The sequence below is a fragment of the Balearica regulorum genome, chromosome 2 (assembly GCF_011004875.1).
Source record: "Balearica regulorum gibbericeps isolate bBalReg1 chromosome 2, bBalReg1.pri, whole genome shotgun sequence".
Classification (NCBI taxonomy): Eukaryota; Metazoa; Chordata; class Aves; order Gruiformes; family Gruidae; genus Balearica; species Balearica regulorum.
Genome location: NC_046185.1, coordinates 110,380,160 through 110,404,691, shown reverse-complemented (window position 1 = coordinate 110,404,691; position 24,532 = coordinate 110,380,160). Strand labels below are relative to the sequence as shown.

General features: G+C 44.7%; 1 protein-coding gene across 1 annotated transcript in view; it reads right to left on the bottom strand.

Annotated features, from left to right (window-relative positions):
- LANCL2 (LanC like glutathione S-transferase 2) overlaps positions 1-20,548 on the bottom strand; it is a 34,956-nt gene extending 14,408 nt beyond the window's left edge. Inside the window, exons 1-4 of the mRNA XM_075745305.1 lie at positions 19,467-20,548; positions 5,416-5,533; positions 2,947-3,154; positions 602-749 (exon numbers count right to left, since the gene is read on the bottom strand). Coding sequence (XP_075601420.1) covers positions 602-749; positions 2,947-3,154; positions 5,416-5,533; positions 19,467-19,673 — 681 coding nt within the window. The 5' untranslated portion in view covers positions 19,674-20,548. The remainder of the gene's footprint in view (positions 1-601; positions 750-2,946; positions 3,155-5,415; positions 5,534-19,466) is intronic.
- Positions 20,549-24,532: the final 3,984 nt, after the last annotated feature.

Below are 24,532 nucleotides of genomic sequence, written 5' to 3'. Positions count from 1 at the left end.
TGTCTGTCTTGCTTGCTTTAATTCAGAGGGTTTTGCTTTGTCATGACTAAAACCACAGTAAAGTATAAGCCACAATAAACAGTGATAGGGCAACAATATTCAATTCATTCAGACTTGAGTGTTGAGGTAGAAATGGAATTTTTCCTAAATGATGGAATCACTTATATTTCTAAGAGTAGAAATTTTATATATAATTATTTCTAATCACCTTTTTCCAGGCCTGCCTTCTCTGGTTCTGTTATCTACAGAACAGTCATGCATCTTCCCCACACTGAATTCTCCTCCTTTTCACTTAAACACTTACACACTTCTTTCTCAAGGTTTTTCCTAACAATTTCTCATCCTCAAATGCTCCAAAACTAGCTACATATTAGATCCATTTCCATGGCCGGCCATGGACCCACCCGCACTGGCCTGTCGCAGTCCCAACTGGGCAGCAGGAAAAGGGGAAAGAGACTGGAGGGAGGCATGAGATGGTGTTCCCAGTTCTAGGTCCCTCTCCTCTCCAGCATCCCTCTCTTAATCCCTTGAATTATGTGAAGGAGTGATTCCGGTTCAATCTCACTAATGCTGTGGCACTGGAAAGAGAAAAGTATCTTACCTCTTTGATAACAGACTGTGGGACAGTGTCTGGACCGATTTCAGTATTCAGGTACAGCAAGGCATATAGGTAACCTGCTCTGCCATAAAGCAGCTCATCTGGAAGTTCAGCATCTGTGCTTATGACTGTCCTTTGGAGCTGCAACAACCTGCATCAGACAAGAAAGGTGGGGAGAGAGAGCATCTTCTCTAGAAACCATACTGGACTATGTATTGTTCTGCTTCCAGTTTGGTTGATGGCTTGTACGAGTGTTGAAGCCGCACAACCTCCCTCCAGCCCTCCCCAATTCAGCTGGCTGCCAAGTTTACACACAGGAGCTCTGCATGCCCACCACTCCTGACAGACCAGCAACTTGGAGCCAGAGCCAGGTGAGTATCAGTGCAACTATCAGGTTTTTGTGCAGACAGAAACAGATGTATGGGGGGGTTGGAGGAGACTGGAGAGCTACTCCAACAAATAGGGAAACCTCCTGGAGCCTCTGGGAATTTCACCTAAGCAAGGACCCTTAATTGTAGATGTGCAAGAGGGAAAAAACAAAACCAAACAAAAATACCCCAATACAACCATTCAGCACTCCCCCTTCCTAGGCAACACATCTCAAATGTTTAGCGGCTCAATTTTGAAAAGGGCACTGATATTATGCACAAGTGTTTTGCTTGCCTTTAGCAACAGGAAAAAAAACAAACCTTGGGCTGGCCATCATAACTCTCAGTTGCTCCAAAGAGACTCCTTGCTATTACTTCTCCAGTCTGCACTAGAACTGAGGTAGAGCAGAGATCTGTTTTCCTGCCACTTCCTCCCTGTCTCTTTCTAGCTTTTGTGATTAAATTGGCAATTAGATGAAACCATGGAGATGATCACATTTTAAATCTGGATTAAGACCAAATTCAATTCCCAGATTCCTCCAGCCACTACTACTCAGCAGAAGTGTTAGCATTTAAAATCATGCTGGAGCAAAAACACCAACCCCAATGGCCGATTTAGGCTGTCACTGCTTAATACCAGGGAAAAGCCGCTCACAAAAAAAAAGTTTCATGTTATCATTCCTTTCTTGGAACTACTCTTTGGACTTAGAATGAAATTATTTTCTTCTAAACTGTCCACTGTTAAGTTTTATTATTCAAATCATACAAATGGACAGCTACAAGGTAAAAAGTTAAAAGTGCAATCATAGATTACATTTTGACATCTACAATGAACCACTCAGCTGGTGTCATGAATATATTTGTAAACAAAAAAGGAAGCAAAGAAGCAAATAATCAAACCTCCTTTTCAGTCCTCCTTCTAGAAATGACTTTTCAAGGAGAGGTGAGACTAAAAGATTTACTGCTAATCTCATTTTGCTATACTCATGCTTCATGCCTTACAGAAACACTGTTTTCCTAGTTGCATCCAAAATGCCATGTCCAAGTTTACTGCCAGTTATAAAAGCAAAAAAATCCCAAACCTACCATCCATTAAAAAACACAAATAGTCATTCAGGAACAGCAGCAGAGATTACTTACACTAGGGTTCTAGATTATAAAGAGATCAATTATATTTCCAAATATAAACCAGAATGGAGATGAGGACACACAGCTAGTCTGTAAATTCTAGCAGCATAAGGTATGCTGCTGGACTACTAGCAGGTGCATTGCTGGTGCTGAATGCAAACCCCACAGGGCTCCAGTGCTTCCAGTCTTCACCAGGACAGCACTCGGTTCCACACCAGCAAAGGTATAGCCAGTTCTCCAAGGAAGCTCTACACCTAAATGGGATTTCTCAAGACATTTGCTACATTTAGATTACTTTGAAAAGGGGTAGGAATTTTTTTCAGGCTACCCTTCATATGCTCTGACCTAATTAAAGCTCTCACCTTTGACAATTCAACAAATACCTCCTCTTTGTTTTATTAAATCGTTGTTACATATCAGTCCAATATACCACGTCTTTGTATGGATGCTTCCAGATCCCTGCAGCGTATGTATTTTGTAATGAATCTACAATTAAGCCCACGCTTTACAGGAAGCATCACATACTGCATAAGTACTACCTATTGCCAATGACAAGCGTGCAGCTTTTGTTAAATGTCACTTGAATGTGACAAAATCAAAACGTGCATGCACTACAGATATGCCCAGGACATCCTGTCCTTACAGCGACAAAGGACTCAAGATAACTTGAATCAAGTGTAAGCCAGCTTTAATAAAGATAAAGCCTATTTTGTATTCTTCGACTGAAAATATATCAGGGAGAAAGAGTCTCTGTTTTTTAATCCCATCCTCCAAAACTCCACTTGCTAATGTTACTGAACCAATGCTCTCTACAAACGAAGGGCATGGCTTTTTCCACCAACAACCACTTACTTGGCAACACATTCTTTAGATTCACTGTCATTTTTCAGCTTGTGATAAACCACTGCACCCACTGCCAGTGGCCCAGCATCACCACAGAGGAAAGTAACTCTTCTGCCATTCAGATTGCGAAGGATTCTTTTCACATAATCAAGAGATCGCTGCAAATGGCTCTGGTTTTTCGTGACACGGTACAGTTGCAGATATAAGAGGGCAATGCCTGGAATGATCACATGAAAAAAGAGACAGTTTCATTTACTTTCCCTTCCGAGTATATCATATTCCCCTCTTTAGTGCCTCTGAACCAGTAACTCAAACGCAAACACGTATTTGGTCAATTAAAACATGTCAGTCAAGGGTCCTAGGTCATGCAATAGGAAGGCATCAGGCTATCTTGATTACATTTCAATTTGGATTGTGACAAAAATTAAAAACAAACAAACAAAAAAAACCACCCCAAAAGACAGACTGAAGCCCAGTTACAGAGAATGAAGAAAATTGACAACACAGGCACCAACACTTGGTGAAGAAATCACTGCAGTCAAAAACTTAGGCCAACAAGCATGTGTTCAATCAAGTACATTGATTGTACAATACTCATCTATTATATGCAAGAAATTATTTATTTTCCATTTCATTTTTAAAAGCCTCTTTTGATGATTTTTTTAATTCAACTTGCCAGGTTCTTTATAACTCTTAAATGTATTTCACAATGAGATTATGAGCTTTTACAAGTTAAGCTGGTTTGTAAAAGCCAGAAAGCAAATGAGTCCTCAGAGAATGATGGAAGGTAACATCAAGTTTCACTCCATTGAACTCATTACATAGTTTTCCATTAAAACAAAATCAAACCTCAAAAATTGCAACCATGTAGACTGAAGACAGTGGATGTTTACTGGCCAACTGCAAGTGTACACGTGCAGAAGTAAATTATCTCCTGACCATGCTGCATCTCAAACGCCTGTTTCAGAGCATGGAGAGCAGTTGTTTTCAGCATTGCTTTTACCTTCTGATGTGCACACTTGTAAAATGCTGCAAGGAAGTTTGGGGAGAAACTATTTGCCCTACGTATTTTAAAAGCCAGATCGCTTAAATATTTTTATTCAGAGTCAATTCCACAGGAGCCTCAAAAGAAGTTTACAACTTGGAATAGATGTAGTTGGTGATCCTTCTACAGGGTGGAAAACCCCCATTCTCATTAGACTGTATTACTTTTTCATCTATCTTCTTGTTTCAGCTAATGATGGCTGTGTTACTTTTAGCTTATGACTCATTTTCAGCATGCTCTGGTTTATCAGCTGTAACTTCAGTTGTCAGTTACAGTGTCAGAACACAGCTCCCCAGGAGCCATTTTGTAATGTCAGCGCGAAAAAGCCCACCACTTGAGATCTTCGGCACTTACTTAGCAGCCACTCACTTTCAGACCCTGAAACACATCTAGTGTTTAAGTCTGAGTTGTCTAAAACTTCCCCACCCATCCACCCACAGCACCATCTGTACTGAAACATCAAGAAGAAAGCAAAGAAATTTTACCCTTTCATTGCCAGAATTAAGCCTGAGCAAGGGCAAACCCTGGACAGTTTCTCAAGCTGCTTCCTCTCACGACAACGAAGACAAAAGAATAGATCTCCTTCTGGCACATTTCAAATATCCTGTGCTAAAAGCATGTCTGAAGCATGAGCTAGACAGAGCAGGAATAGAGTACGCCATCGTAATAGCAAAGTGGCACTTAAGAGGCTGAGACAGAAAAGCATTTTAGCAGCTTGAAGAGCAGTGGCCGCACCAGGCTTGACAACTGCAGGCTCTGCCTAAAGGATCAGAAGAGCTCATTCACATTTGGACAGCATCAGTGATGCAATGCTAAATGAACAACAGTGCCTAGCAATGACCAGCGCTTGCACACGCCTGTTTATCTTCACATACTTCACCTTCATCTTCATGGGGTTCATCTTGCAACCCCACCTCCATACACCCCCTTCCTCACATGTTCATGTTACCATTTTTGTACAGACAGAGTAAGCAGAGCCAAACTATCCACATTCCAGATTTTAGGGCTCAAGCACAGAACAGCTCCCCCTTGGCCAAATGATGAGAAGATGCTGTTACCCTCGCAAAACTGCTATCAGTCAAGTTGAACAGGAAAAGGTGAAAATAACCAATTTTAAGAAATTATTAAAGAAATTAGAGGTAAGCCAAAAGAAGGAATAGCCTTAGAAACTCCACTCCTTTTCCAAGACAAAGATCTCCATATACAAAAGCCAATTATCTCTCTCTAAATAGATCCTTTGTCCACCGAAATCAATGCAAGGTCATTCCAGACGGTAATGACCAAGGGTCCAGAGTAAAAAGAAACCAACTAATGCAAATGCCTGTATCACAATATTTCTGCTGCTCCTGTGAGAATATCAGAACCTCCTCCTGTGACTAAAACCAGTCATGCCATTTAACAAACACACTTCAAGCAAATTCTAGCTTTCTCACCAGTCCAGCCAGTATAGGCAGAGCAATCATGCGGATCTGCTGTCTTCAGCCCTTCCTCCATTTGTTGCAGAAGGTCCTTGATTTTTGTCTGGATCCGTTTTGAGAACCGAACACTGACCTGAAAACAGGAGACAGGAGAAAAGGAGCGAGTCAAGAAAGGAAAGAATCCAAGAATGCAAGCTGGCTGCTCCACTTTCTTGTTTGGAAAAAAACAAAAAATAACTAGGGAATAAATACTACATGCAGCAATTAGCAGTGTCAAGGTGGTTCATCTTAAGTGTGTCCCATGTAATGCATTCTCATTACATATTAGAGTAAGTTATTAGTATCTACATTAAACAAAAATTATCTGGGGATGCTTTAAAGACACATGAAGAGCGGCTATGGATACTGTGGCAGTATGTAACTATATGCTGCCTCTTATCTCAGGCTCTGTATTAACTGTACAACAGTATGTAAAACTTCTCTGAGACAAATAAAAGGTGAATAAAAGCAAACAGAAGACAAACATCTGCCGCCACTCCATGGGCCAATTACTCCATTCAGGGTCCTGGTACTAAGACCGCGTTATGGATGAACACAGCACAGTAAACCTACAAGCCCTGTTTCACAGGTGGCTGCTCTCATCACAAGGTCCCTGGACATCCTTTGTGGCACTATGGAGCAGGAAATAGCCAAAGGAAAATAAATGCTCATTATTAGGACAACGAAGCCAAAGTCAACCCATAGTCTTTAATGATGTGCTTAATCACATCATCCATGATGTATTACCATTTTCTTCCTAGATCCAAGACTCTTTTTGACGTCCCAGTTTGTGATCACCACATGGAAGGCAACTTGCTTAGAGCCATAAATTGCCTTTCCCCTCACTTCTTGCTCTCTCCTCCTCCCAAAACAGTATTAGGATTGACATGCTTTATCATGAGAGGAGGCTGTTAAATGCAGCAAACTATTAAAGAACAACTATCTAACAGAATGAGCTAGACACAAATAAGATGAGTAAAAGCAGCTTGGCAGCTTCCGCGCATGCATGAAGTTGAAGAGACAGATCTTTGATTTTATTCATTGCTTGCTTTTACTTTTGACCAAGAAAAGTTTACATAGGTGCTATATATGAAAAATAACACAAGATACTTTACTCTTGCCACCACTTCTCTCTCCTTAAGCATACTGTATGAGATATATGATATGAGTATGATATATTACTGATTACTCCCTTCAGTCTATGCAACATGGAAATAGTCAATTGACTAGAATTCACTGCCCCATTAACTCCCATGGGAAAGAGTATTCAGGAAGACCCTTCACAGGACAAGTCTACACATGAGTGGGAACATCAGAAACAACACTCAAAAATGTTGTGGTTTTGTTCTTGGTTTTTTTTTTCTTTTCTATAAACAGTACCACTTATCAATCAGCTTTTCCTATCAACACATTTATTAAAAGCTATTTTATATAGTTAAATAAAGCCTAAGGTCTAGGTTTACTTCTAGAACAATTTATCTACTATGGAGCTAGAGAGTGAGAAACAAAAAAACCTCTTCCCTTCCTGGGCTACAGGAAAAGCTTTATCATTACCAGATAATTGCATCACTTTGACAAAATAGTGATGTACAGAATCTTTGTGCCACTCAAAAATATTTTCTGAATGTGTTTTTTCTTTCCTTTACAGAAAGCCCCAAGCGTACATCGCTTGTGACCCTATCTCAGTTATCCATGAACATCTGGAAGAGAAACTCTCTAGGAACATGGAAGCCAGCAGAGCTTCCCCACCTCCCAAACCAAGATCACAATGCAATGGTCATCACCATCCAGAAAAATAGCATTATGAAATTTGTCTACCTGTCAGCTTACACTGAGAATAAGCTACTGTTTCCTTAACAGTGCTTGATCTCCTTCCACCACTTGCTTCCCCAATCTGCTCCCAAATAACAGCTGAAACAAATCAGATTGGTGAAGGCTTAGTTTCATGTTAAACACATCTACACTTATGATGTTTTACAACAAAACAAGAAATTAGCTCATGAGGAAGGCAAGTTCTTGTCTGATGGCAACACACCCCAAAAGGGAGGGGTTCAGAAAAATGACAGGTTGTGAATGCCACCATGCAACTGATTAAACACACCACGCTTTGTACTCTTGTTCAGAGTGGAACTTCAAATAAAAATCAATGAATTCAAACATCCATTCAACAGATTCAGGAATCAGAAAGATAATAGGAATTACACAAGTCCTCTGACACACTCAGAAGTCTCCAGGGTCAACAGTACAAATTATTTTATGATGGTGAGGAAAAAGAAATTGTGCCATTATATCTCACGTCCCACACTCTGGGTGGGAGCTAGAGACCCCTTAGCCTTCTCCAGTAACTCTAGAAGTAGCAACCACACACAGTATCTGATGTCTACTCTTTGGCCTTAATATGGCATTAAGCACCTTTTTGTTAGGAAACTGTACCATACACACACAACCCCCCCCCCCCCCTTTTAACTAGCTCAGTGAAGTCTCAACACAGAACAAAACCTTCCCCAAGGGCAGGGCTCCTCTCCTTCAAAAGACAGCTATGCCAAGCATATGGTGAACCAGTGTGAGGACATCCATGTGGATGCATCCAGACATAGTGCTCAGTTTATCTGACAAGAGTGAACTAAGATTTCAGACTCCTGTGTTTACCTACTGCACATCACAAGCAGGTTGGTTATCTTTTTGTTCTGACAATACACCTACTGTTAACAAATCAGGATATTTTTTATCAAACACCAGATCAAATTGCTTAGAGGCAGGAGGGGAGGACTAGGACATCAGGACACCTGGGTTCTGCTTTGAAACCTCAGTCCCATACAAATAATTTAGCTCAGGTTGGCATCTCTCTCTAAAACAGGAATCGTAACTTACCTATCTTGAGTCAGTGCTTGGAAAAGTGCAGATGAAAAGATTTTTTTCTATTATAATTATTAGCTACTCCCAAGCTTATGCCAGTGCGAACAGGTCATGAGTAGCAACAAAGTTCTCCCCAGCTACCTACTCCTCCACCACTCTTTTTTTTTTTCTTGTTTTGGTGGCTCTGAAGCTTTAACAACCACGCACCATCACTATTCATTTGTGTACTGGACTTGCACGGCAAGGTTTTGGTACCGGGGGGGGGGGTACAGGGGTGGCTTCTACAAGAAGCTTCCCCTGTGTCTGATAGAGCCAATGCCAGCCGGCTCCAAGACGGACCCACCGCTGGCCAAGGCCAAGCCAATCAGCGCTTCTGTGATAACATATTTAAGAAGTGAAAAAAACCAGTTAGGTAGAGCTTTTGCAGCCAGAGAGAGGAGTGAGAAGATGTAAGAAACTCTGCAGACACGAAGGTCAGTGCAGAAGGAGGGGCAGGAGGTGCTCCAGGCGCCGGAGCAGAGATCCCCCTGCAGCCCATGGTGAAGACCATGGTGAAGCAGGCTGTCCCCCTGCAGCCCATGGAGGAAGGATGAGCGGGCATAGAAATTCTACCTGCAGCCCATGGGGGACCCCACGCTGGAGCAGGTGGAGACACCTGAAGGAAGCTGTGACCCCGTGGGAAGCCCACGCTGGAGCAAGCTCCTGGCAGGACCTGTGGACTCGTGGAGAGAGGAGCCCACGCCAGAGCAGGTTTGCTGGCAGGACTTGTGACCCCATGGGGGACCCTCGCTGCAGCAGTTTGCTCCTGAAGGTCTGCACCCCGTGGGAGAGACCCACGCTGGAGCAGTTCGTGAAGAACTGTAGCTCATGGGAAGGACTCACGCTGGAGAAGTTCATGGAGGACTGTCTCCCGTGAGAGGGACCCCACGCTAGAGCACGGGAACAATGAGAGGAGTCCTCCCCCTGAGGAGGAAGGAGCAGCAGAAACAATGGGTGATCAACTGGCCACAACCCCCATTCCCCGTCCCCCTGTGCCACTGAGGGGGGGCGGAGGTTGAAACCAGGAGTAAAGTTAAGCCTGGGAAGACGGAAGGGGTGGGGGGAGGTGTTTTAAGATTTGGTTTTATTTCTCATTGCTCTACTCTGTTTTGCTTGGTAATAAATTAGATGAATTTTTTCTCTAAGTTGAGTCTATTTTGCCCGTGACGATAATTAGCAAGTGATCTCTCCCTGTCCTTATCTCGACCCACAAGTGTTTTGTTATACCTTTTCTCCCCTGTCTAGTGAATGAGGGGAGCGATAGAGCAGCTTTGGTGGGCACCTGACCCCCAGCCAGTGTCATCCCACCACAATTTGATAAGATTCCTCTGTAAGCTTATAACAGATGCTTACAGGCACTAGAATAAATTAATTACATAAAGAAATGGATGTTGAAAGGTAGCTTTAGAAGATTTATAAATCTCCTTCAAGGAATCTTATGGCAGCATTACAGCTGAGCATAAAGCACACTAATTCATGTTGAGCACAGATTGATTTTCATGAGAAGCGTATTCATTTCATGAGGATGATTCCAGCTGGCATTCAGCCTTTTCTGCAGGTGACTCTTGTAATTCCTGTTAGGAAAAACAAAAAACAGGAAGCCTGACCTCTGATATCCAGTATCACATTTACTCCTGGTTCACAACAGACTGTGTGATAACAGGAGCTGAAGAATAACTTTAACAAGTAGAAATGGCTCTCTCCAGGAATTCAGCTGCTGCATTATTCCTCTGCTATTGCAGGAAGAACAACAACTATCATCCTAAACAATGCTCAAGTTTCAGATCAACAAAACACAAAAAAAAAAAATGCAAGCTCATCCCCCATAATACCCACCAGAACCCTGTACCATATTGATTATGGTAACAAGAAAGGCTTATTATCAGCAAGAAACAAAAGTAGTGCAGAAAAATACAAATATGTTGGTTTTGCAAATTAATTGTTTTGTGATTTGAAACATATTGCTTTTTCACTCCCCATCATATTTGAGAAGTCCTGGCAGTCTGGTGAAGTTCCCGCCGACTGCAAAAGGGGAAACATAACACCCATTTTTAAGAAGGGAAAAAAAGGAAGACCCAGGGAACTACAGGCCGGTCAGTCTCACCTCTGTGCCTGGCAACAGCCAGCACAGCTTCACTAAGGGCAAATCGTGCCTGACAAATTTGGTGGCCTTCTATGATGGGGTTACAGCGTTAGTGGATAAGGGAAGGGCAACTGACATCATCTACCTGGACTTGTGCAAAGCATTTGACACTGTCCGACACGACATCCTTGTCTCTAAATTGGAGAGATGTGGATTCGATGGATGGACCACGCGGTGGATAAGGAATTGGCTGGATGGTCACGCTCAAAGAGTTGTGGTCAATGGCTCAATGTCCAAGTGGAGAATGGTGACGAGTGGTGTTCCTCAGGGGTCGGTACTGGGACCAGCACTGTTCAACATCTTTGTCGGCGACATGGACAGTGGGATCGAGTGCACCCTGAGCAGGTTTGCTGACGACACCAAGCTGTGTGGTGTGGTCAACACGCTAGAGGGAAGGGATGCCATCCAGAGGGACCTTGACAGGCTTGAGAGGTGGGCCCATGCAAACCGCATGAAGTTCAACACGGCCAAATGCAAGGTCCTGCACGTGGGTCGGTGCAATCCTGAGCACAACTACAGACTGGGCGAGAAATGGATTGAGAGCAGCCCCGAGGAGAAGGACTTGGGGGTACTGATTGACGAGAAGCTCACCATGAGACAGCAGTGTGCGCTTGCAGCCCAGAAACCCAACCGTGTCCTGGGCTGCATCAAAAGAGGCGTGACCAGCAGGTCGAGGGAGGTGATCCTGCCCCTCTACTCCGCTCTTGTGAGACCCCACCTGGAGTACTGCATCCAGCTCTAGAGGCCTCAGTACAAGAGAGACATCAAGCTGTTGGAGTGAGTCCAGAGGAGGGCCACAAAGTTGATCAGAGGGCTGGAGCACCTTTCCTATGAGGACAGGCTGAGAGAGTTGGGATCGTTCAGCCTGGAGAAGAGAAGGCTCTGGGGAGATCTAATTGCGGCTTTCCAGTACCTGAAGGGGCCCTACAGGAAAGATGGTGAGGGACTGTTTGTCAGGGAGTGTAGTGACAGGACAAGGGGTAATGGGTTCAAGCTGAAGGAGGGTCAGTTTAGATTAGATGTTAGGAAGAAATTCTTTACTGTGAGAGTGGTGGGGCACTGCAGCGTTGCCCACCAGAGAGGTTGTGGGTGCCCCATCCCTGGAAGTGTTTAAGACCAGGCTGGATGAGGCTTTGGGCAACGTGGTCTAGTGGAGGGTGTCCCTGCCCATGGCAGGGGGGTTGGAACTAGATGATCTTTAAGGTCCCTTCCAACCCAAACCACTCTATGATTCTATGATTCCATTGCAGCAAAACAGCATGCAAAGCTACATGCCAATCCAAAACCTTTTAAAGCCAACAAAAACCTAAGGAATGTAAGCATATATGCAACATCACTCACCTTTGGCACTAATGCCATGGTGTCCATATTGTGCTGTCCTTGTCAGCAATACCTGTTTCCCCTATCTGCCTTCTTTCATTTGTAGGGTTCCTAAAACGAACTTAAATAATCTTCTTTTGTAAACCCAGCTCTAAAACTACACACACATTCTACAAAAAATACACCACAATGCAAACAAAAATCTTCTAAAAGAAACACACATATCACTTGCAGTTGATATTACAATAAAATACCAATTCTTCCCGAACTACCTCTCCATATCCAGCTTTACAACAAACCAGCACCAAGAGCAGATGAGGCAATAAGCAGCTGCTATGTATGTGTTTTATACGATGATTTCTGGTAGGTAAGAGAAGCCTGTAACTTAAAGTTTTAAAATAAAGCATGCACATTTGGACCAGATAGCCCAGTGCTTAGGTAAGTCTGACAACACCACCGTGAGACCTCACGGCACTCCAATTGTGGTTAGCAGTAATACCCTGGTTTGACTGACGTAAGGTGAGTTATCTCATTTGCCTTTATCAATGACATTTAGATATTAACGTGTTTTTCAAAAACACCAGCATTTATTTGCATCTCAACACATCTATGCCAAGTAACTTGTGCAGACTCAGGGCAGGACAGTGGAGACCTGAGCTCAGCTTCCTCAGAAGTTGCCTTTCTTGCTGCCACCACCAGCTCCCAAAACAACCATCTTACTATTAACCCTATTTTACCGTTACACCATTTTATTTTACCCCATCACCCTTTGGGGGACTGATGCTACATGCAAAACTAGACTGAAGAGGGAAGTGGTTGATTATGCAGAAGTAGCAAGGAGATGGCCTATACACAGAGTGCTACCTACTCAACAAGCAAAATACACTTTTATTTCATCTCAGTTTAAATCAGGTTAAGATAGATTTCACAGAGAAGTAACTTTATTATTGGTGATGCGTAGAGCAGGAGACATAACATGGTCCTGGGTTTTCTTTCAGGCAAAGCACATTTCACGGAGAAAAGAATACAGCTCAAATTGGCACTGCAGTGAGGACTCATTCAAAAACCAAACTTGCAGAGAAGACTGCACGAGGGACATGTCAGACACTGGTAAGGGAGAACGGGGTGGGGGACGATTCACAGCTCTGCTGAAATGAGAAATCCTGGCCATACTGAAATCATTGGGAACTTTGCCACCGACTGTAAGGGAGCCAGGTTTCACACCCACGCGCTGGAACATGGGTTTACTGAAGCAGAATGAGGTCTCACGTTCACCTCCACAGAGCTCCTGCAAGAGCAGACCAGAAGGAATGGCAGTAGGATACCACATGCAGAACCTAGCAACGTCAGCTGGGAAATGATCTGCCCTGTTTTTACAGTAAATTAAGTTTTACTTCATTTTTACCTAAATCAAGACTGTTACAGCTCCAAGAGCAGCTTTTTTTCCTTCTCCAAAAATATCAAATACTAAGAAATCTCATCACCCAGCCTCTGAAACAGTTAAACACAACTCTGCTACTACTCAGTTAGGTCCTTCCAGAAACAAATGCCAGTTCCGCAAATCAACATGCTTAATAAATTATTTGAAACACTGCTGTCTGTAGAACACACTGCTCTGTTTTTCAGTGATCTGGCACCTAGTGCCATACATGTGATAGTGGGGGAAAAAGAAAGAAAAAAAAAGAAAAGAAAAAAGGGGGAAGGGAGGGAAAGAGAGAGAGAGAGAAATCAATAGCTGTAAGCAAACTATTAGGCTGCTACAAATACCAACTTAGGAATAGGCTTTAAATGTAGTCATCGCCCTACCTCAGAGGAGATGAGGGCATGAAAAACAGCATTAAAAGGCAATCCATTCAAGTTACAGAAAGGATTGTTTAAAGCATGCAAGAAATAATGAGACTCTGCCTCTAATGCCTTTCTGTGTAAAAGGAGCTATTTGTCTCAATGGTGATTAGGCTGCAAAAAGACAAAGCCTAAAGATTTAGATCATCATGAAGAGTCATCAAAAAGCTTCAGATTATTGATAACAAAAATAAGCATGTTTAACAGGCACCAAGCAACATCATCCTATGTTTTGGGAAATGGAGTCTGATAAAGCAAAAGAACAATACTGAAAATCACTGGTCCTCCAGGTAGCCTAACACCAGCATGCTAGTTCTTGGAAACTAAGAAAACTGAAGTCTGTTGTGAGTAGGATTTAAATTCACTCACTACACAGAGGTCTCTGGCCTAGTTGGGACATTTTCAGGTGGTCCACAAGTTGTAAAAAAAGCTGAAACCTCTACCAGTATTGCCTAAATTATTTTGATGCACGGTCAGCAGCTATATTCCATGTATTGATCTTAATAGCATACCAATGTTGTGCAGTTAGACCCCAAATAGAATTTATTTCCACCAGAAAATGAGTATCTGTATTGCACTCGCCCATGCAACTAGCCAGTAACACCCAAGTCTACAAGATAAAACTAGAAACCGGTGAAGAGTGGACAGACCTGAGACAATTTAATCAGAACTTGGGTTTTGATTTTTAAAAGTATCTTCATTCAGAACTGGTTGACTAAAGCCACATGCAGTTATTGTCCTGAATTACAGGAGAGGCTTTCAATATAAAAGCATCAGAAAAGCACTAAGTGGTATTTGATGCTGATGTGCAGCATAGGAAAGAAGCAGCAGCTTTTCCTCTCAGACTGTGTACACTGACTGCCATGAGTTAGTAATACATGCTGAAGTTCAGTAAAGTGATTCTCAATTTTGACCAAGACTCCCAAAAAGCGAAACAAACTTTCCTTCAACAGAACCATGACTTTGAGTACAGAAAATACTGTCTCTATTAAAATAGAACACATCTGAGATGGGATGCCAGGAAACAGCCAAAAAAGTGGCAATCTCAAGAAACACAGCTACCTCATCCCACAGCTCCAGCCAGAAAGTAAGAAGATAGATTTACTGCCTCTAGAGGTTCAATTTTGCCTCCAGTGCAATGAGTGGTACGATTCCCGTTAGAATAAGTGGTTGTGGAATCAGTTCCAGAACAGAGAGAGCTTGCTGCTCTCAGCGAGACAACTAAAATGCCCAGCGAGACAATCCAATAAATACAAAAAATACCTCAGGGAGGAAAAGGAAGAATGAGGCAATGACAAAGGATTTTTTTTTTTGGCATATTTTAAAAGAGGAGGAAGACTGAAAAGCAACATAAAGGAATGATCAGAACTAACGAGATAGAGAGCACCAGGAAACTAAACACCACTAAATCACCTGAAAGATTAAGTAAATATTCTGTATCCCCATTAAGTGATAATCTTTGCCAATAAGCATCATTAGCTTTAAAACAGGATCCCTGCAAAGCCTAATTAAATACATTGTATACCTTTGTCAGAACACACAACCTTTTAGTAATACTCTTGAAATATTATGACAAGTCAGAAAAAGCTTATCAAGAAAGAATTGGCCTAAAAAAGAAGTTACCCTTTGCATATCCCAGTGACCTATCATAAAGTTTGAATCCAATTTCAGTGCTGTCAAAGAGTACCCCCTTATGATTCCACAACAAATTCAGACGATTTTAGATCAAGGGCTGGGATGTGGTAATGTCTTGACAACAGGGTGCTTTTCTTCCAAAACCACAAAATCCACATCAGGTTGCTTCCACCTTCTCCTGGATGAGCAGGGAAGATCAGCCTACCTTCGGTTCCCAAGTCACTGGCCTGCAGATGGTGCAAAGGTGGCTCCCAAATTACACCTGACTACGCTATGGATGTAGCCACAGAGCTATGGTGGCTCTGAGGATGGTGGGCAATCTGAGGTTGATATCGGTGGGTAATCTGTGGAGCCAGCTCCTTGAACAAGCCATTGCCACCCCTTACCAGCAAGCTCTCCTCACCCTTCCCCTTCCTAGGAAATCCATTACAGCTTCGTAGCTCCCTACCACAAGAAGGTTTTGATAAAACCGTTTCTGAGCCAAAACTGGCTGCCCCACTTTATACGAGCCTGTGCAGACCTCCCCATTCTCGGTGCCCCACCCACAGCTAATGGACAACACAATGCCAATAAGTCTTGACATTAATTGCAGCTATAGGTTGCCTCTGTTTCAGTTCAGCAAAGCACAACACTGCTAAGATGAGTTACTCTCTGGTTCCCAACCTGCACAGGCCCATAGCCTGATATCGTCACATTTAAGAATAGATGAGTTTATAATGAAAGTCGCTTACAATGCACAGGAAACTATCAGAAGAACATCTGCTTTTCAAATATTAATGCTTTCCCCAATAAACAATTACAGTAAATTAAAAATTAAATGAAACTTAACAAACTGATTTTCCCATGAACTAGGGAATATGCTTTGTTCAGAGACTATAGCTGTCTATTCATTTCTCTGCCTCCCTAACCATTTACATTTCCATTTTGAAAACTTTTGCATGACTTTAAGATAACATCTCTAGGTACTTTTTCAGGCTACGGTATCACTGTGGGATCCACATCAAAAGGAAAAGGGCTACAGGATATATATTTAGTTGAAAGATTTGTCATTTTTTAAAAACATTTAAAATTATGTTTCTTATTAATCTAGAATTAATGCTGATTAATTATTACCTTCAGCTTTCTCAGACAAGTTACAGAAGCAATGCAAGTCCACAATATTTTCACGGTGAAGAAATCTAGTTAAGAAAAGGTGAATTTCAACTACGTGAGCACAGCCCACCTAGATAACTGCAGTGTTTACTGTGACTATTTTAAGACGACAAATCAGCAGCCTCAAACTTTGTTTTCTCTCCTCCTGCTTCCACATACTGCTCCTGAACTGCACCTTACGCATACAAACACACGCTTCCATATGCAGCACTTTGTCCCAATTGTCTCACATTTCTGGCAATGACTTGAAGATCTTCTTGTCCTTTGATCAGCTGGATGAATTTTAGATGGCAATCATGGCAGCTTATGAAATCAAATGGATGGATTAATAATGCATTGCCTTCCATGACAACGGCAGAGCCCTGCACACCTCTAGCTGTCATTGCGTGAGTCACTCGGTGCTCACCGCTCCACATAGCAGCAGATGGGAGGAAGAAATTACGCAGTGCACTGAGAGCTTCTGAAAGCTGCTCTCATTTTTAGGAAACTTGTGCTATTGTGTGCAGCCATTTACAGAACAGACTCCCTGACCTGTGTAAAGTCCTTTTGTCTTCACTGGGGCTTCAGGCAGGCAAAAATGTTTCTCTGATGTGACTAGAGCCTGCTAAATGAAAAAAAAAAACCAAAACCAAACCAAAAAACCAGCCAAACCACAAACAACAACAAAAGCACTCCTAAATACTTAATCAGAAAACCTCATAAAAGTCAGGATAGTACTAGGACTGACAATATGCAAATGCTGCAAAGAATATAAATACACATAAGTATATTCATAGCTATGTTCTAGCCCAGAAATATGTAGGACAATTCCTCAGATTTTGCAGAAGTAGAAACAAAAGAAAATGTACACTCACATCTGCCTTCTCCTATAAAATGCACAGAGTTGAAAAAATTCAAAGACCACTGAAAGTTGCTGTAGTTACATCACTTTAATGCAGTACAGAAGATGATTCTTTTCCAGAGGAGCTTCATATTTTTGAATGCAACAAAGCCCAGACACCACCTTTTATGAAATACACAGCTACACAGGTGCTCAAAGATATTTTCTGAACAAACCTGCACAAAAAGCTGCCAACTCCCACACAGTTACAAGGAATGTCATCCGCCATTGATGCTGGGAAAAAAACATTTGCACCCACTGTAAAATAGCATACTCATCTACAGCAGAGCAGAACAGACATTCCTAATGTGGATCTAGGGCTACAAATTCACTAATTCATTTCAGCTCTACCACAGAAGGTGGTCTCTGAATTTGGATTCATTCAAGAATTAAATCTGAAGTAAATTACACTTGAATCATTCTGCAATACAGCTAGTATTCTCTAAAAAAAATTTTTAAGGAAGTTCACCTTCTCTGACATCAGTTCTCACTTTGGAAAGCTGTAGTCAACCCAGATCAGCAGTAAATGAAGGCTTATCTTCTCTTTTAAAAAATGGACATGAAGTGTGGGATCTAAAGCAGGTACATAAGAAGGATGACTGATCTACAGAAGGACTTAGAAGAAAGTTCTTGGAATGTTTTTTACCCATTTAACAATATACCTGTTCTGCCACCTCCTCTCTGCCTTCATACTCAACTCATCATACTTGGATGTTTTTTATATACTGAGCCAGATACAAAAGAACAAAGACATCACAGTTCTCTTTCACACACACACACAGAAAAAATTAGTTTTACCAGCACACCGTATACTACCATGGATTTTTGTAAAAACAAAGCAGATTCCACTTCCAAACCTACCCTTGCTTTTTAACATTTTTCAAATGCCAAGTCTTGCTTTTGACAGCTGCAATTAGCTGCAGCAGTAAGACACCAATCCCCCAAAGTATTCTCTCTGTGCACTCTGCTTAGCCACACACAACTTCATAAACCTCAGCTGCAACAACTAGTTAAACCTTTCATTGCCTCGGACTGATAGTGAGCTGATGCTGTCCTGCTCATTCTCACGATGCTCAGGAAAAAATGCTGTTCTCACTGCTGGGCATCACCAACCCTATCAGTAAGTCAAGGTAATTCCTCATTGCCACAAGCAGGAAAATACAGAGCTGAGATTAAAGGCTCTCTCCTTTATTCACCCCAACGTACAGTCGAATGAGTTAGGAAAGTTAGCTTCTCACTCAGCGCATTTGTGTTTCTAGCAATGTCACCATGCAGTGTTTTTCATCCAAAAGATGACAAAGCAGCACAGTATTAAAAAATAAGGCTGCTCAGGGGCTAAATTGACAGAAGGTCCATATTCTGGTACTCCTTCTGCAGCTTAAGCCAGCCTGCATGGTAACGGGCCAAAGCAGCTTCCATGCTTAAAGCCTAAAATGCACATAGCTCCCCAACCAGCAGCGTGTGGTGTCAAGGAGGTAAGTGGAGCAGGAAGACTGTGAACCTCACCGTAACCAGCGCCACCAGGCAGACCTTCTGCTGGCCCAAACTGACTGCCAGGTGCCTGTCATGGTGCACCCAAACCTATAAACATGTGTATGCCAGTAAACACATGCCTTGGAGAATGGTACAGCATCACCTGAAGCCTGAGCGTTGCTGCTACCTGAAGAGAGACTCGTGTTTTCTCGATGCCTGCTGACCTTTTTCCTTCCCTGCGCACTTTCTCTGGTGAAACTCGGGCAATTTCTAAACGGTGTGACAGAACTGGTAACTGCAGCACGGGCAGCGCTACCTCCAGGCCCTGCACCGTGTTCACTCATATTCAAGAGTAAAATAAACAGCTTCGGGCAGTCGCCTCCGCCGACTCCAAGCCGTGCGGCCGGGCCGAGCCAGCGCAGAGCTCCCTCCCGCACCGTCCCTCAGCGCACCCCGCCCGCCTCTCCCCTCAGGAGCCCTCGAGGCCGCTGCCTCTGCCACGCCGCACGGCGCTCCGCTCCGCAGCGGCGCGGACAGGCCGCGGGCCGCCCCACCGCGCCGCCGGAGGCCGCGGCGGACCCAGGGCCCCGCCGCAGGACGCCCCGGAGCAGCGCTCACGGCCGCCCGCGCCGCTGTGGGGAGGAAGCGCCCCGCGGGTGAGGCAGGGCCCGGGGAACTGAGACTCACCTTCCCATCGGCGCCGAAGGGGAGGGACTCCTCCTCCTCCGGCGGGAGCAGCGCCTTGTCCCGATGGGCGTCCGCCGCGCTGGGGGCGGCCGCGGCTCCGGCTCCGTGGGGCTGGTAGTCGGGGTAGGGGTTGGGGAAAGCCCGCTCCTCCATCTCCGCCTCGCCGCCCAGCTGCAGCTTCAGCCTCTTGGACATGCTCTCTCCCATCTCAGCCGGCCCCCGTCCCGCCTCCCCGCACGGCAAGCCGGCGGGGACACACTCCGCCCCGCAGAGCGGCGGATTTGCAGCAACGCGAGCGCCGCGGCCGGCAGCTGCCCCCGGCTACAGCCGCCGTCTGGCGGGCGCGGAGGCGGGGGGCCCGCGGTGGCCCCGCGGCGCTGGGGCAAGGGAGGGTGGCGACGCGCGGGCCGCCGACCCCGGGCTGAGGGGGCTACGGTGGCAGTGCCCGCGGCCGCCGGCTCATCTAGGCCGCCTCAGGGGCGGAGGCGCCACCGGCCCCGAGCCGCTGAAGCTCCACTTGGGAAGGCGAAAGGGGAGCTACGACGCCGCGGCTCTGCCAGGCGTCCCCGTCAGCCGGGGGGGGGGGGGGGGGGGGGCGGCGAGCGCGGCGGCGGCATCACACCCGCAAGGACGGAGCGCGGCCGGGGCCGCGGCCGGCCCCCCCCGCAGGGAGAGGCAGCCCGCCCGCCCGCGCAGGCTGGGTGGCACCGCTGCAAAGCCCGCCCGAGCTCCTCATCGTCCCTCGCCGGGGCGTCACTCCCTCGGGTTGCTGTCGCCGGCCGCACGCCGGCCGGCACAGCGGGGCTCCCGCCGGCTCCTCCCGCCCGTCCCCTCGCGGCGGGGACGAGCCGTCGCCCGGCGCATCTCAGAGGAGCGGCAGTAGCAGCAGGAGGGGGAAGGACAGCCCCAGGAGCAGGCAGTACGCCACCAGCTCCTTCGTCCAGGTCATCCGGAGCCTCCGCCGGGCCGCGCTCATCCGCCGGCAGCCCCCGGGCCCTTCCCACCGACCCTCGACCACCCCCGGCAGGAGGGAGGCCGCGGCCCCAACGCCCGCCCTGAAGGGAGGGAGGCGGCCCTCGGCTGCCGCCCGGCGGGGAGGGGGGAAACAGCGGCCGCCCCTCACATGGCGAGGGGAGGCAGCTCCCCGGTGAGAAGGGGAGGGCGCGGCCTCCTTCTCTCGTTCCGCCCGCGGGTTATAATGTCGGCCTCGCTGCTTGTTGTGGCAGTAGTAGTCGTACGCAGCACTGTGCCCGCGGCGAGCCCCCTCCCAAAAGCCTAAACATGCTACAAAAAGCAAAAACCATCAAAAAAAAACCCCTCACAGCACTGGAGCTGGGGGGGGGGGGGGGGGGGGGGGGCGGCGGCGGCAGCAGCTCGTTCTCCCCACCCTGCGTTCCCCGCTCCACGCGTGGGCCAGGGCGCGGGCGGGTGGGGAAGGTGCCGAGCGATCGGCGGTGGCGGCTGGGCGTGAGGGGGGTCGGGAGGAGCGTTGGGTCGTTCCCGTGTGGATCAAGCGTCTGTGTTTGGGATCCCGTCCTGGGACAGGGCTGAATGCCAGGGCACCACGTCAACATAAATTTCATGTATGCCTCTGTCTAAAGCTAGGAGAAGAGCTCCAGGTGAAGGGGTACAATAATCGAGGATAAATCTTTTCTGTTCACAAATAAATGGTAGATACTGTCAATACTGTTGTAGCCTTCAGGAATTCGTATGGCGTACTGAAACACCCTTGTGTAGAAACACACTGCAAAAAGCCTGCAATCCAGCCAAACGCAGCACACAGTATTGTGTAAAAATACAGACATGGGAGACCTCATTATTCCATTAAATATTTACTCCCAACTATGCTGTCGTTTTTGGCTAGTAATTGTAAGTCAGCCAGACCATAAACTATTAATTTAAGATCTGGACTCTGTGCAGACTTAGTGATCTTTAGTTTTCTGTGCTGACTAATTTTATTGCTATCAAAATACATATTCAGTGTGTAAGACTAAATATAGGTGACGCATCTCCCAGCACTGGCTTCAGTTTATGGTTGGTTGTAGCAATATACACATGAATAAATGGGCCATGTCCATTATTTTGTGGCAGGATATAAATTTTAGGAAGTACTTTCTTCATTTTATGTATTTTTTAGAAATTGACCTGATGACAAAGCAGAAATTCCAAACAAATTCCAAACAGCTTGTCTGACAAGAGGTACCTTGTATGTCCTCTGGAAGTAAAAAAACATCCGCTCAAAAATTACACAATCATCTATAAAATATCCCATTCTGTAATAATTTTTTTAAATCACTTTATGCATGATTTCCTCTTTAATGGGAAGTCTTTTGTGCTGTGCTGTGGAGCCTGAAAGAGTAAACGTAGAACCTTTTTAAAAAATCTCTAGTCTCTGTGTAGGCATTTTACTATGCAAAGAATGTTTTTTCATCTTGAATAGTTTCCTGCCCTCAGCGAACACCAGCTGCATCAGTGCAAGTAACTACATCCCCATAACGAAGATCAGAATCAAGCCTTTAATGCAAATAAATATGTGTGGCTTCTGTTTTCTCACAACTTCTACTCTCCTTGAATCAAAACGGTGGGGATATAAAAGCAAGATCACACGAACTGGTACCTGCTAAAGGCCTGCGGATGAGGAGTGAAGGTGCTCCCTGGCACCTTGCAGGAACAGGTTCTTCTCTTCCCCTGGAGTGGTGGGTTGGGGGGTGGTGGGTTTGCATCTCTTGCACTGTGCATCGTTGCCTGGTTTGGTTATCTGCACACTGCTGTGTTTATCACCCTGTTAAATACCTATTCCGGAGGCACATTTGTTGCAACGTGGTTTGTTTAGTCTCAAGCATACAAGGTCTTCTTTTGTTCTTAGCAGGGGGGATATAGTTCAAAAGACTTTTAGGCTTTCCTTTTGCTCTTTTACCTTGGATACATACAGAGCTCCCACAGCCTGAATGGGAATATAGATGAAGGAGGAGGAAAAAGGTTGGGCCAAGCGAGGCGATAACCTTTAACAGAAGTTTTAAGCAAGAATCAATTCACATCTCTCATCTGTAGCACTATGGAGCAGGAGGCCTTGCCTGCTGAAATCGGGATTTCCTGGGCGCTTTCATCCAGAATACGTTGAAATGCTACTGGAAGCAGTGAGCCCTCATCCTTTCCTCCCACTCCAGCTATGCAGTCCTCTAACCTGCCTTCCGCAGCACTGGCAGATGTGCAGCCCTGCAGCAAGCTGACCTAGCTGAAAGCTGTCCTTTTCCTTTCTGTGATGTAGGTGAAATTGCAATGGATGTTTCACCAAGGCCTGATTCCTACTTAGATATCAGTTTCTTCATGTAAATCATGAACAAATTTGCTTAACAGATCGTTGGGCTACTCATTCGTTACACAGGAGGAATTCATAAACCCCTCTCTTTTACTTCTTCTGGCCTTTTTTTCCCTCCAGTCCTCTTTACATCCTGCAATGTGTGATTGTGCTCCCGATGGGACTAGTGCTAGTTTTTTTAAAGAGTAAAATAGAGAATCATTACTTTTGGGGCCAGGACTAAATAATTGGAATCCATGCATAAACCATTAACGATGCTGTGCTTTCTCATGTATTTTGCCATTTGATTCCCAGTATGTGTAGTAAATTATCCTAACTAACAAGGAGGGAAGGAGCATTGTATATCGCAGACCCAACCCTGCCAGGACTAGCACGCAGCTGCCCTTCAAGCTATACTCCAGACGAGAGCTACATCATATTGCAACGTGACGCAGCTTGCAGAACAAGTGTGAGCAACCATCAGGTATCTCCAAATCTTTAGCTGTAACATGTTTAATGGTTCCTTCGGCAGCTGTCTTCATTCTTATTACAGTACAATAGCATTCATTTATTTTCATGCGCAATGGCTCCGGATATGTGCAAGCAACAGCCTTGTCCATGTTCTGTGGAGAAAGGATGATGAGTATGTGACTTCAGTACCTATGGTAAAGTGCTTTGTAAATTCTGGGAAACAAGTGTAGTGGCTGGCATTAATCTCATTTTATTTCTAAATACAGATCTATGAGATTCAGCTGAAATAAACTGAAAGAAGCGAGAGCTTCAGGAATGGACCCTGCTAACGTGATACCTATAGGAGAACAAGGCCGTATGCTGCTTTCTTCAGTATTTGTGGACAAACAAGGTAGGGTGATTTCTCAGTTGGCTTTAATTAGGACAGCGGGTCAGTGGAGATGTGGCAGTTTATACCTGCTGCAAATCAACGATCACACCTTTATTCAACTTGAATGATGTCTTTCATACTGACTTTTGCTTCTCTCTCTCTGCTCCTCTCCTCTTCAGGCTGCACTTTGTCTGTGCTGCATCCTTTGAGCTCTGCAGCAAGCCTTTTTCTCCTCTAGCACTACCAGAGGCCTATAACAACCTATAAGGACTTCCTGATTCCCTCATCACCATTACTATCCCCTCCCCTTAGTGTACTTCCTAATTTCTTTTTTTTCTCTACCACTGTCTAATATTATATTCTGCAACTAAATTCTTTAAAACTGTTTAGGCCTAACAAACTATCGGGAGCTGCTTCTTGTAATAAACATGATATTATGAAATCAAATCAGCAAGATGAAGTTTTGCATTTTAATTGCAAAAGACTTACAAACTTTGGACCCAATTCAGTCCTGTGTTTCAATTCAGCTTCAGGTGGACTATAACCTAATGTAAGAATGAATGTTATTATCATATTGCTTTTCAGTAGCAACAAATTTATCTGGCTGCTGTAAATAACTGATCTCTATTATAGCATAATCTTGCTATGTAAGATCTCGGAGCTTTTTGTGAATCTGATAAGACGCTGTGCATTCTTCAAAAATGTGCTTACAAGTCCACAGGTTTGGGTTCTGTCTTCACTGGTTTTCATTGCTTCAGGACAGAAAGTGATAATGTAGTGGAGTTTTTTAGAGGACTAGACATGCAAAACACAAGCACCTTCGAGCCAAGTAGCTTTATAACTTTTGTAGGATAAGAAAGAACTACAAAAGCAGAAGAAGGGAGAAGAGAAGCAAGGGGAGACAAGGCAATGCGAGGAAGACAAGAT